Below are 14,332 nucleotides of genomic sequence, written 5' to 3'. Positions count from 1 at the left end.
CAGACAGACACACAAACAGACACAGGCACATGCTGGAGAGGGTGAGTCTGCCTTTTGAGAGTGTTTGCTGAAACCAAAGATGAAATCAGAGGTATGACAATCTGGCTACCAAACCTAGAAGACAATGTTCAGCTCTCTGGGCTGCTCTACGGGTCCTGTGATTTACCGGCCATGTGGACATTCCACCTATTGCACTTAGACATACACACACACACACACATATACATACGTACACACACCCTGGGGTAAACTCCCACACACACACTTCCACACACACAGAAACAAGGGATAAACCCACTCACAACGTCTGGTCAGAAAGCCTCTTTTCCCTCCTCCCACTGCAGAAGCCGGAGAGCCTGTGGAGGACTTTTAGTTTCACTCTAGTTGAGACTTTTGAGAAGGAAAAAAATCTGAGTAATAACTGTTACAGAAAAATAAAAACTTAAAAGGATAATATGGGTAAAATTGCGTGTTTTGAAATAAATTAACAAATAAAACAATTGTAAAACAAACAGGTGCTGTTGGTTTATTGTGTTTGGTTTGATCTTCAAAGGAAATCCCCTGTGATCCCCAGCAGATGGAAATTAGATTTCTTACCACAACAGTCTCAAACAACAAAGATCAGAGATATTCATGCAGAGGTAAAGTGTCTATGTAAAAATAATAATAGAGATTTACAGAACATAATGCATTTGTACATTATATAATTTATTGGAAAATAGTAGAAATACAAAAGATTAGTGTTGGCTCTACTAAGAACTGGCCACAAAAAGTAGTAGTAATTTTAAATACAGATCATCTTTTTAGTTTTATGCTGCAGTAACAATCTATAGGATCACATACTTCCCCATATCAAAACCTAGTTCAGTCATTATTGTGTGCCGTTAGGTGCATCACTATTGTCCTTCATGTTAATTTGGCCTTGTGAGTCAGTGGGGTTATTACTTGCAGTCACCTTCTCATCCACCGGTGGCGCTGTGCTACGGATGCAGGTCCCTGAAGTGATGAGGCGTCCAGGCCCGGCTCCCTGAGAGAGCGCGTAAGAGGAACGCCGAAGAGAAGTTCCTCTTCTAAGCTTTGACCTCAGCTCCACTGGCTGATGGGATGCACTGTGGACCTGCATCACAGCCACATCAGGGTGAGGTCAGTGACCACTTACCATCACAGCAGTTCATGCTTTTGGTTTTAGGAAAATGAAACCTAAATAACTTTGTGAACGGTTAACAACTCACCCCATCTGATATTTAAAAACATATAGGCTTGGTACACTAGGTCAGCTTCCAAAATAACATAACCAAATTCAGTATCATATTGGTTTAGGTTTTTGTCATCAGCAGTGAGCAAATTTATTGTCAGAACCCAGTAGGATGCACAGAACTGGAGAATCATCATTGAGAAAAACACTGAGGATATCATACAACCTTTTCTGTAAAACACCAACGTGAGGCTGCTGCAGATTATCTGGAGACATTTTATGAAGTCTTCAATAGTATATTTAATAGAAAAAAGGTTGAGATAGACGTACAGGAGCTAACTCGCCGTGTTTGGTTCATTTCAACTGATGTTTTTTTCACTAACATCCAGGGGAGTGCAACATTTTTATTTTTGAACTATTCCTTTGTAAATTGATACTCCACCTCTTTTGCTTACTGTGTCAATGATATTTTCTTTTTTCATGCAGATGTCTCACCTTGTGTTTGTTATGGACGGTGAGGATGACATTGAGAGCAAAAGCAGTCATTGAGGGCAAAGCGGCCGTCCAAGCAGCGAGCAGAGCTGTGAGCCACACAACTGGATCGACGAAGGCCTTATCAGAAACACCTGATTGAAAACACACACGCAGAGCAATCAAACCTGTTCACGGGGGTTTGTGACACATAATAAGATCAACAGAAATGTTCTTGTGCATGTTTGGTTGTATGTTTTTGTCTACAGTTGTTTGATATAATATGTCTCCATGTGAATCAAATGGATGTTGAAATGGTCACAGACAGGAGCAACATCACTCAAGTGACAGGAATGAATAAAGAGTGCCGAGCGCTGAGATGAGTAAGTGTACCAAGAAATAAATAGTCTCGGGGTGATTTCTGAAACAGGCGGGGGTTGTGGGTGATCCTGGTACAGACGAAAAAAAGCACCACAGACACACACACAGATGCTATATTGAACTTTGTCCAGTATCTGGTCACCAGCACAATCTAAAAGACAAACAGAAACAATCAGAGGAAAATTTTTTTAACTAAGCCACTGATCATTAATAACAATTGAATAATAATAATCATGATCATAATTTGCCTCATGCTTGGCTACTCTATCTGTAGTTTGTAAAAGCAGCTTCCATCATTTCTAAATAAACAAGATTTGAATAGAGCTGTATTACATAAACTTTTCATAACATTTATGTTTGACTTGCGACCGCAAGTTTCTGTAGTTCACTTATGAAAAGTGTGTTCCTGACCTCAATGGTGGCAGTGAACGTGGCTGCCATGGCGACAGTGACTGCCATGGTCTGGTAGTCAACGGCTGTGTCGTAGAAGACTCCAAACGGGATGAAGAAGAGAACAAGCGATGCGTACACAGCATACAGGAGCGACAAGGACAGCATGAGAGGGTTGGAGAGCTCCTGTCTCTGTCCAGACTTGTACAGCTCCGGCCATTTCAGGCTGCTTTCTGCACTCACGTCCTAAAACAAAATGCGGCAGAGTGAAGCATTATGACTCAAACTAAACAAATATGTTATTATGAAAATGAACCGATGTGAGTGCTGATGATCTGATATCAAAATATGATTCTCGAGTTCATAAAAACATTCATCTCACCTGTTCAAAGAAGGCCACAAGCATAACTGGGGTCGCTGTGTAGAAGACAGTGTAGAGAGCGATGAACCAAGTCTCATACAGAGACTGTAAGAGAGAAATAAACAGTGGAATAAATGCAGGATTTTTCCTCACTTAATGAAGTCGTCATTGAATTTCATCCACGTCTAACCTGAGCACTGCAGCCGTTGAAGATACCAAACCATATGTGCACTAGTGCAAAACCACAGGTCTTAAACAGGAAGTAACGCAAGAAGAGGGAAATGCGCCTGTAGGACCAGCGCCCATGGACCAGCAGCAGCCTCTGCAGAAATCTGAACTGGGACAGCGCAAAGTCTGCATTCTGCACTGCCTGACCTCCCTCCACTCCTGCTATTCCCACACCAACATGAGCAGCTGGTGTTGGGGAAAGATAACAGTAAGAAAATACATGGATCAAAATAGAGGAAGAAAATGTAAAAACAAGAGGACACAAACAGACTATACTGATAGGCAGCGTCTGTCTACAATTTAAAGCTACGAACACACATTCTAACATCTTTTTATTTGACCTGACTTACTCTTGATCATGTTTACGTCATTGGCACCGTCCCCAATGGACATGGTGACTGAGCTGGTGTGTTTCCTGACCAATGTGACAATGTCAGCCTTCTGTCCAGGTGTAACACGACAGCATAGGACCGACTGACACTGTTCTGCCAGGCTCATGAACGTGGCCCCCCATTCTGGTCTCTGGTCAAACTCTGCCTGGAGTAAAACAGCATCAAACACCAATATTCATATAAAATGGTCCTAGTCTCTAATGGACCTTTGCTTTTGAGTTTCTGACAGCTTTGACATCTCAAAGAACAAATCTTGTTTTAAGGCATTTTAGTTCTACCAGTATATATTTATAAAACTGACATATCAATATGTTTACACTAACGGGTCAGATGACTCAGTGTAATATGAAGGGGGTTGTTTGTAGAGACAAACCCACAGACAATCAACCGACTCTGTAGTTGCCCTGATCGACGGAGTGTTTCAAACCACTGTTATGGTTTTATAGCCCGGTTTTGGTTCAGTCTCACTACTATCATCAGCATTATTTTCAGATGCAGAACACATCTGAAGCAAAAACACACTGCACAATACTTGTTCAGCCACGAACAGCAGACAGACACAGTTAAAGACTAGCTGCTGAATATAGTTGAGCAGTTAAAGGTTAGTAGAGACCAGAATTAGAGCTAAAAGAAGAGTGAATATTGGACTTAGGTAGCCACAAACGTGACTCCAAATGAAAGCTAATGTGGCTCCATCTACTAGAGGTGTTTGTAACAAGTTCGTTGCCAATCCCACTTTATTGTCTGAGTTATGTTTTACAGCTTAAAAAAAAACAGTGTCAAAGCCTCACATTTCCACTTTCCACTATCCTATCCCATTCTCTGACATTAACAATACAGTGTTTCATGATACAGAGTCGTGTTCAAACGATATGACCACAGATATTTGGCCATTTGAAAACCAAATGAGTAATCTATTTCCTGTCTGTCCAGTTTACCAGCTCAGGTCCAGTGAGGACCACAGCAGTCTTTGCTCCATCCCTCCCTTTGTCGACAGCCCACAGCTCTGTCTGTCTGGCCTTGAAGAAACTGACCCCTGGGTCTGGGGACTGGAGTATCTCTCTGCAGGGGCAAACACACAAAGATCAATGATATGGTGTGTGTGTGTGGTGGTGTGCGTGTGCATGTGTGTGTTTGTGTATTTTGTATCATTGCTAACCTCAGCTCATGCCATTCCAGTAATCTGGTATCAGGATCCAATAGTTTGCAAGAATATCCAATATTCACTGCAGTCTCTTCCAGGACAGAGAAAGAGGGAGCAGGAAAGAAAGAACACAATGAGGCTTTGTTTTCATGTAGAAACAATACAGCATTTAAAATGGTGCCGTTCCCATCGCTTGGTACAGTATGTCACAATACCTTTTTTGTCTCCTGTTAGTACCCATACTTTAAGCCCAGCCTGTTTTAGTAGAGCAATAGTCTCAGGAACGCCCTCCTGAAGCCGGTCCTCTATTGCTGTCACCCCCAGGAGCTACAGAACATGAAAATCAAATTTTATTTTTAGAATATTGGCTTTATGAATGACAATATGAGTGACGATTAACTTCATAACATGGAAATATGTATAGGATTTAAAATTGCTTGAATTTTTTTTTCATAATGGACTATTTTATGCTCCACATATATGAAACTTAATTTAGGGAAAAGTAAAAGGCAATAACTATTAAGCACTAACCAAAGGGTTATCTGTATTGGTGATAAGGTGTCAATTGTCAGCTATACCAATTTAAATAAAGGACTGGCAATAAACATGTAAAAATCACATTGAGGAAGAGCCCACCTGCAGGTCTTTCTCCATCTGATCATATAACTTTTCCAGCAATACGTCACGGTCACAGGTCGCCATGGCAGCAGACTGGGCCAGAGTTTTACTCCACTGCTCCCATGATGCCTCAGGAACAGATCGAACCGCAACACACAGAGTCCTCAGACAGGCCTGGGCAAACAACTGACGGAAGATAAGTTAACACATTATTTGAAAGGCTGCACATTATTTACTGAGTGATCATTCAGGCAGAAGTGAAGAAGTGACAGAGAAAACATGATATAAACACTTCAGTCTTGACAGGCATATCTCAGCAGGACTTTATCGGCGGGTCACATCCTTTCTTTGTAACTCTATTTATCATTGATCAAGGGGTGCATCTCAAGTCTCTTAATTGCATCCACGTTTCACTCGCTAACATCTTTCTCAAGGAAACCATGCAAGGAGAGAAGAAACGAGGAAATATGTTTTTAGAGACATGAAACGTCCTTTCTTCTAAAGCGATTCCCGTTTCTGATGAAAGCGGCAGCTAATCTGCACACATGTGCAGCAGGCTAAATAAAAACCTGCATTCTGTATTCATACTGTGTCCTGCTCAGACACACATGAACCATTTTTATATTTGATGAGTTTATATTTGCTCATTATTTGAGGCTATATTTATCGATATTCAGATTATGACATCATTATTGAATAACCCAGAATATGATTGTGGTGTCTTTTGAACGTTGTAAATTATTTATTAGGCAAAATGTTTCAGGAAAAATTTAAATTATGAAACTCATAAACCAGGCGCTCAGGAATTAACAGCCTCATATGTGACTGAATGGAAATGAATGGAAAGTGTTTCTTGCTGACAGAAAGACTCTCCTACCCTCTCTGACTTTAATTGTATCCATAATAAGCATTGTGATGTTGTGTGAGTCTGATCAGCTGCAGCTTCTAATCATTAACTGATAATGGGGGTGTGTCAGCGTGAAAAGACTTATGAAGGCTGCTTTCTTGTATCCTCGTCTGTGGCTCCTCGGAGCAGAAATAAGAGCTTTGGGATGGTCTTCAAGAAGGTGGATCAGAACAGCTTCCGGTTCAGTTTGGGTATGCCCTGACCTCTAGCACCACCATGAGGTTGACAGTTGTGTTTGGAGTTAAATGTCTTGATGGATTGCCAAGAAATTCAGCACAATGTCTCCCTGAGAATTTCAATCTGTCCAATTCTTTGGTTTTCTTTCAAATTCCCTCGGCTGTTAGTGCTTGGTGCTAATTATCAAATGTTAGCATGCTAACACACTAAGCTAAGATGGTGAACATGGGAAACATTATACCTGCTTAACATCAGCATGTTCAGCATTGTCATTGTGAGCATGTTAGCATGCTGATGTTAGCATTTAGTTCAATGCTTTGGCTGTAGACTCTTAGTCTTGTTAGTTTATCACAACCCTAAAGACAGCAAAGGAATAGTGAACTGAAGTTAACAAGAAAAATCACCAATGCTTGAGTTTGTGCTGCCTCATACAGAAATTGAAACAAAGGGACACTAACAGAGTGTTGTGTAAATAGTAGGCTTAATAACAGCAAATACTAATGGTTCAGTAGAAACTCCAGTTCACCTCCAAGGATCTTTCAATCCTTTCCTGATATGGACAGTCCTTCTGCAGTCTCTCTAGGATCACTATGTCCGCCCCTTTACAGTACAGCTTTAACCCACCCTCTGGCTCCCGCACTGAAAGAAAAAAAAACAGTATGGATCATTCATCCAGAAAAGAAGCGGACATAGGAGAACTTGGCAAAAGTGCAAAAAGGGTGAGATAAGTGCAAAAGATTACAAGAGATTATAAAACTGTATTTAGAGGGCTACTCTCACCAAGTACAGACATGCGTCTTCTCTGGCTGGTGAAGTCCAGCAGTGCCAGCAGTTGATATTGGCGAGTAACGCCCAGCTCTGAGACAACGATAAAGTCTCTTGTTCTAGAAAGAAAGACCCAGCCCAGCTCCCTGGCTGCACCAACTAGAGCTTCCTCATCTGGGGACGCTGCCTGGTACACGGGAGCCTCTGGAGGAATGCGGTCAACGCACAAGGTAGAGGTAAACAATCTTCATTGTGCCAATTAGGAAACTGTATCTATACATGTTTATATCAGACTCAGACTAGTGATGCACCATCCTCTCAAGTTTTAGCAACATTAGACGAGTAATGTCTGAAATTACATATGTAGATTATTTGACTTTTAATTGTAGCACCCCCATCAGGCCAATCAGTGTAATACAAAAACACAGTGGAAATATAAATCCCCCATTGAGATTCCATCAAAACAAATCAGTGCTCTCTCAAGTACAACCAGATGTTTAACAACTTGTGAACTACTTTGATCTGATTCACAAAGATACAACACAAACACACACAAAGACACAACCTTCCTTCCACTCTGCCATGACAGTGTGACATAAAGCCAGCGCTGTGAGGAACTGTCTGCTGAGTGGACACTGCTGTCTTCTGAGCTTCTCCACCAGGCTGGTAGCCGACATGAAAAGACCACCGCAGGAGAATGGATTCCAGCTTAAGTCCATCGGCTGCACACATACAGGGAAAAAGATGTTACTGAGACATTTTACAGTGCTGCAACGGTGGAGCAGAGTGTAATGTTGATGGCAGCAGAACTTATGACATAAAAACAGGCAAGAAAACATTAACCCTGAAGGAAGATTAGAGAATACCTTTGAATTAAGTTAGAAACATGCAATGAAGAGGTAAAGAAAGAACAAACACAGTACAAAGATGCAGATTTGATTGTAATTATAAGGTACCTCTGTGTCCTCTGCCAGGACTGATGCATCACCTGTAAAAGAAGAGAAAAATATTATAGTTAATGACTTTCAAAAGCATGTGAAATTGAAGTATAATACATGATTTGTATACCATATGCACAAGTAAAATTTAGAATGAAAGAAAGAGAAAACAGATGTGGGCTGAAGCAGGAAGTGGCTCAGACATACAACATATGGTTGATGTGATTCTAACAAGGTTTCAATTACAGTTTGTCTTCAGTGGGCAGACCTTGTGTTAAATATTTAGTAGATAGACTGGTGGCTGTTGGATATGAGCATGTTAAGTGTCTCCTGTTGTCTCCTCCAAGGTATATGTGAGGTCGCCTCCCCAGAGGGATCTTTGTTCCTCTGTAATCCAGCGAGGAAACTTTGCTCTCTGGTAATTATCAAACTCTGTTACATAAATTAATATTTAAGGAAGCAAATTACTTTCTTAATTTGACAGGAAACAATCCTGTTACTTCAAACATTATTGGACATAGGCTGAATTGTCGGACAAACAAGTGACTCATTTGTGACACGTCTTTCTCTTCTAGCAATTTTATACTTTCTGTTTATAACACTTCTTTCTACTGAATTGTGTAAGGTCACCTGATTAATAATGGTCTGTTGATGTAGTTTTGGTAGATTTTACCAAAACAGGAAGAGAAATAATTATAATATTTATCTTAACTTTATAGTTAACAAGACTACATCCTGACATATTAACCTAGATGACAAATAACATTGCTTAAAGTCCTGTAAAGATGCATTTTGAGGTCATGTTGTATTGATGTACATCCTGTTGAAAGTGGAACCTGAGGTAAAATTAAAAAAAAAGGGCGATTTTATTTGTTGGACTGGACAGAGGAGGAGGAGGAGGAGGAGGAGAGGAGGTTGTTCAAAATCAATTTCCATCTACCCGCGCAGTGTTGAAAGCTGTTAGAAGGATTTGGCATTTGGTTGTTGTTTTCCTAAAGACATTTTTTTTAATATAGAAAATTAGTTCACCAGGTGGAAAATCATGAGATGGTTTCAGTTTATTGTTACCGTAGATCTCCCCAGCTATGCAGCATTGTCTGAAGAGCAGACGGTTCTGGGTTAGTGTCCCAGTTTTGTCACTCAGCAGGTATCCCACTTGGCCGAGCTCCTCACTCAGTGAGGTATTCCTGGCCTGGGCCGGTCTGTCTGCCGGCTGCCAATACATCTCTATATCCCAGCCAATAAACAGGCTTTGAACCGTGTGGATCAGCTCAAACCTGTGGACACACAGACATAAATGACAAATACACAGTAAGACCGTAGATACACACAAACACAGGCGTATTTTGGCCTTGCCTTAAATAAGTGCAGTGTTGTAGATGGAACTAACGTGATGTAGAGAGCTATAGGCATGGCCGGACTGAGCAGGATGATGTAGCTCCAGAAGACGAGGAACCCTGTGTAGGCGGGGTTGCCGTTTACCACCAGAGCAGACAGAACCCCTGTGTTGCTCATGACCCAACTCGAAAACACGCCGCTGCCGATGGCAAGGAGCAGAGCTGCCAGTAGCACGAACAGGACTATCTAGAGATCCAGAATATAGACACACAAAGTTTATAATAACTCCACGAGATGCCTCACACTTCTCATCCCCCTGCCCTTTACCCACTCACCCCCATCACCACTCTGTTGAAAACTTTTTCTGTTTGAGTCCTCTTCACTCTCAGTTTCCCACAGTTCCTCAGGATCTTAGTGTCCGCGCCTGGTACAAAACAGACAACTATTAAATGCTATTGCTGCGGCGGCCTGGCCAAGCAAAGTTGGGAGTCCATCCTGCAGCCAGAGGGTGAAAGTTCAAGCCCTTGTGTCAGTGAGTATCTGCTGACGTGCCCTTGAGCAAGATGCTGAATCTCTACCAGTTCCGGGGGTGTCTGACCCCACTGCCGAGAGGTCAGTGGGAAGAGAGAATTTCCCTTGCAGGGATCAATAAAGTATCACATTATGTTTTCCAGTGATGTTGTCTCATTCTCACATAGACTGCTGAAGGACTTTGGGCTGCATGTGTGAAAATGACAAATACTGGGAATGTGTGCCGTATCTTAGTCTTACTACAACAATATGTCAACCTTGATAATGCATAATTCAAAGTAGGATGCGTCAAATGTGTGTCAGGAGGGTTGGAGTTATAATCGGGCTGAACTGGGGTCACACCAATAGACAGCCTCTGATAAATGGTATAAAACCCATCTCTGGAAGAATTTGATCTATTGATCTGCTTTACCAGAACTGAAAGGGTCATAACAATGAGATCCATGACACCTCCGCCTGGTCCAGTAATATCCGATCAATGATCACTTAAAAGACAGGAGGAGCCTGTAATCTGCCAGACGTTTACAGACCCACATTTTAGACACAGCTGCAAGAGTTAAGTACTGTCCATAATTAGCAGTATAATGTATTCTACATAATAAAATTTGTCATTGAAACAAGTGAAGACCATAGTAGAAGGTGAAATGAGGATAGGTAGACACAAAAACATTTAGCAATAGGTTTATCTCTTATCATCCAACTCTATGGGCTTTGTGCCTTATTTGAGGGATTCTCTTCATCCTGTTTGCTTCAGTGTCATTTTTTGACCCAACAGACCAGTTTGACAGCAGCTAGCACTTATTTTATGAACACAAACGGTATCATCTCACTAACTTCCCCCAGGCATAGAAATTCCACAGAAATCAATGTTGACATCCCCTTGTCTAAACTGAATAAATTCTTCTACAAGTACCAGTATATATGGTCAATCCGTAGGCAAACTCTGTGTTGCGTAGGACTGTTCCCCTCAGGAGGATGTGCTCGTGGTCCAGCAGGAGACACTCTCCTCTCCAGTGCAGCTGGCCTCTGAAGGTGTACAGACGATTGTTGGGCTCCTCGCATAGTACAACACCTGAAACATAAAAGGATACACTTGTTCTTACTTAGGATAAAATGTGCAGTTCTGTTAAAAGTTTACTTGTTGGTATTGTATTTTTGGTCTTTTTTAGAATGAGCACATCTGAATTTACATTCTTAAAAGAAAACATTTATTCACCATCAAAGGCAGCAAGCGTTTCCTCTGAGGGGTGAGAGGTCAGCTCATTGTGTGTAGTACTGAGCGCCTGCCGGTACTTGAGGTTAGTCTCTCTGTACAAAGAAAAGACCAAACCACTTACAAGTTATATCAACAAAAACAGTTGATCCACTCATCAGAAATAATAATAAGTCAGAGCGCCTTGGTGGCCGAATGAAATAAATAATAATCAAGTCAAGGCAGTGTGCAGCTGGTGTGCATTATAAAGAGTTATGCAAGATTCATTTCTCAGACTAACGAGATTTCCATATTGTTTGCTAGTCCAGAGAAATAAATTTGAGCTTTTTTCCTCTAACAATTAGACTCATTAAAAGGTGTAACTTGTTCTTACCGTGTTTAAACCTAGTAACAAATAGGCAAAATCACAAACTGATACGACTCTTTCACTGATCCCAACTACACATATCTGACCCGAAAGGTATTGTACACCTTCTACCCTTTTATGAGCCGCCATAAAGCCTCAGACATGCAGGCGGGGCCCTTCTGGCTGTCCCAGAGCGTATAAATGATTTTAGACCTTTGAAGGTGACCAGGTTTTAACTGTCAAGGCCCCATGGATACAGAACTACAGACTACTGTACCTGAAGAGCTTGGGTGTCTAAAATCAATACCACCTTTAAAATCATATCTTAAAACTTCTCATCAATTTCCTATTCGTACTTTTATTTTTACTTTTACATATCTTACACTAATTTCATATTTTTTATGTTGTTCTTGTTTTAGAAATAGTTTTTACTTATTTAATACACTGCATAAATGTACCGCTACTACAATTACTAGTCTAATTATCACTATTTATATGATGATTATAAGATTAATTTTCATAGAATTATTCCACACAATTACATTGACTATGTTTCCTACCCATCAATATCTGCTGTCTCCACATAACACAGACTGTGAGGCTCTGAACTACACAGGAGGAGAATGTCAGCCTGGGAAGAGAAAGAAAATACAAAATTAAAGGAGAGAGGGCTCCGTGGAAAGTTAATGGAAATACAAATAGAGCTACAGAGCATTTATTCAAATATTTCTAACCTGAGCTGCTGCCTGTTGCTATGCTCAAATGTTCCACTTTATGAAAACATTTGTCTATAGTATACATAGTGCAGTATACATAATTAATGCAATCTTATTTTAGTTGGACATCAACAATTAATCAGACACCGTTTTGTATACCAATGTTAATTTCTTTTTTATAAATTGAAAATCTCACAGGGATGACTTGGTCTTTGTGGATCCGAAGCACATCTCCCACAAACAGATCCTTCCACTGCATTGTGCTGAAACTGAGACAGAGGACAGACAAGGAGGCAGCATATAGAGAGAAATAATCAATGGTTTTCGTATGCTGAAATTTCATATTATTTACGTGCAATGCTACCATACATGCAAAACTTGTTTTAGATCAAAAGTAATGTGTTAACGGATTTCATATTCACAATCAGTTATCCAAATGTAAACAAAATCCACTATCAAATTTTAAAATATAGGACTGAAATTTCCCAAATTGAGGCATTTAAAACATAGAACCACATCTATGTTATCAATGTTATCTAATGCTGTAAAATATTTGTTTTCATCAAGAACAAGAAAGTACAGACCTACAATTTGAATCATGATATGTTCAGGTTCATGTCTGGGCGGGCCATTAACTAAAATTATATCCATTAGTGCTAAAAAACAAAGCACCATTAATTTTTTTATGGCATTTCTAATGCAGTTCCTTCACTTTGGAGGGGTAGGGTTATTTATTAAGTACACTATTAGTCCACAAGAGAAAGGATATTATCTGAAATCACATACTCAGAAACAGACTGAAACAAATACAGGAGAAGATGTCATCAAGGGGTTGGTCATAGTTCTCATCTTTTGACAGGCGTGGAAAATGCTCTGTTTTTTCCCTGCTCTAATGCTTAAAGGGACCATCTAGGGATTCACTCATTCACACTTCATTAGAGCTTCATTAGAGGGCTGTTTCAACCTGGAACTAGAACTGAGTCCTGAGAGAATCAGCCAGTCTTTGTCCTCACCTCTGGGAGAGGAGTACGTCACAGGGTCGGGAGTTAATCTCAGTGTCACTGCGTCTCCTCGTCTGGACCAGAGATGATGGAGAGAGACCGAAAAAGAGAACGAGAAAGGAGAAAAAGACAGATTTGAGAAGTGTGACAAGGATGGAAAAAAAGAGTGATGGACAAGAAGCGTGTGAGAGAGAGTGAGGGTGGCCATGAAAGGTTGAACAGGAGAAAGGAGAAAGGAGAAACGCCATTACGGGGCTCTACAGTGACACCAGCTGGGAGATTTATACCCTCCACTAAATGATTAGTCAATAGAGAGGGGTCAAGCAAGCGTTTCACCCAGAGCTGTTAACGACCGTAACTCAGTGATGCACTTAACCAGAGAATTCTCCATGCAAAACATCACGCCTGCATTTAAAAGGAAAAGCTTTAATGATGGGAGAGAAAATTAATGCTACTGGGATGACTGGTTTTGTCAGTGAAGAGAGGACAAGGAGTCAATGAGGACAATGAAGGAGAGAAAAGAGTCTGTGCATGCTTAAGTGTCGGGCGCATAAATGCATGTGTGAGCCCGGCTGTATATTTGTGTTTAAGCTCATGCATTTGTATGTAAGTGGGTGAATTCATTGCTAAGGGATATTCACCCCCCACTCTCTCCTCAGGTTGAAAGAGGTGGGGGGACTACAGAGTGATTGGTGGTCTCACCAAGTCATTGGCAAGGTCTTTCAGCCCTCTCATAGAGAGTACGGAGAGCAGCGGGATGATGGTGATGTACCAGGGTATAGATGAGATGACAGGGACACACTGGAGACCATATGCAAGCATGGGTACACAAGAAGCATGGATAAACACAAAAAGAAAAGGAAACAGTCACACATACTATCTAAACAATATGCACACACAAATTGCTTCCAGAAGTAATAACTATGCTAAAGAAAAATTAAAAGCTCTGGAAAATGCAAACAAGATTAGACTAGACAAAACCAGATACTGTAGAACAGGAATTTATAAGTTGGCAACTGAGTTTATGTAAGGTGTGTCACTAGGCAACTTTTGCTCATCCACCCTGATTTGCATACAATACAAAATGAATATTTATAGTCATTATCTAAACACACTGTGACAAAGAAAATCATATTTTGTTCCTCAGCTACGCCACTTTGGGTATTGTAAACATGGTACAGGAAAGACTAAAGCTGAGAAAATCTGACTGAAGAATGTAC

The 14,332-nt window shown here is 40.7% G+C and overlaps 1 protein-coding gene across 1 annotated transcript in view; it reads right to left on the bottom strand.

Moving 5' to 3' along the window:
- Positions 1–2,377: 2,377 nt before the first annotated feature.
- Positions 2,378–14,332, bottom strand: part of LOC118322084 (phospholipid-transporting ATPase IK-like) — a 13,709-nt gene continuing 1,754 nt past the window's right edge. The window contains exons 4-24 of the mRNA XM_035653667.1: positions 13,815–13,913; positions 13,125–13,186; positions 12,308–12,380; positions 11,956–12,026; positions 11,053–11,144; positions 10,750–10,908; positions 9,641–9,729; positions 9,358–9,551; positions 8,997–9,244; positions 7,986–8,017; positions 7,595–7,751; positions 7,045–7,233; positions 6,791–6,903; positions 5,199–5,366; positions 4,778–4,889; positions 4,578–4,653; positions 4,357–4,480; positions 3,377–3,563; positions 2,989–3,212; positions 2,820–2,903; positions 2,378–2,683 (exon numbers count right to left, since the gene is read on the bottom strand). Coding sequence (XP_035509560.1) covers positions 2,399–2,683; positions 2,820–2,903; positions 2,989–3,212; positions 3,377–3,563; positions 4,357–4,480; positions 4,578–4,653; positions 4,778–4,889; positions 5,199–5,366; positions 6,791–6,903; positions 7,045–7,233; positions 7,595–7,751; positions 7,986–8,017; positions 8,997–9,244; positions 9,358–9,551; positions 9,641–9,729; positions 10,750–10,908; positions 11,053–11,144; positions 11,956–12,026; positions 12,308–12,380; positions 13,125–13,186; positions 13,815–13,913 — 2,838 coding nt within the window. The 3' untranslated portion in view covers positions 2,378–2,398. The remainder of the gene's footprint in view (positions 2,684–2,819; positions 2,904–2,988; positions 3,213–3,376; positions 3,564–4,356; positions 4,481–4,577; positions 4,654–4,777; positions 4,890–5,198; positions 5,367–6,790; positions 6,904–7,044; positions 7,234–7,594; positions 7,752–7,985; positions 8,018–8,996; positions 9,245–9,357; positions 9,552–9,640; positions 9,730–10,749; positions 10,909–11,052; positions 11,145–11,955; positions 12,027–12,307; positions 12,381–13,124; positions 13,187–13,814; positions 13,914–14,332) is intronic.

This window comes from Morone saxatilis, unplaced genomic scaffold (assembly GCF_004916995.1).
Source record: "Morone saxatilis isolate NCDOM2014 unplaced genomic scaffold, NCSU_SB_2.0 Contig12, whole genome shotgun sequence".
Lineage (NCBI taxonomy): Eukaryota > Metazoa > Chordata > Actinopteri > Moronidae > Morone > Morone saxatilis.
Note: the sequence above shows the minus strand (reverse complement) of the source record. Positions and strands in the feature narration are given on the sequence as shown.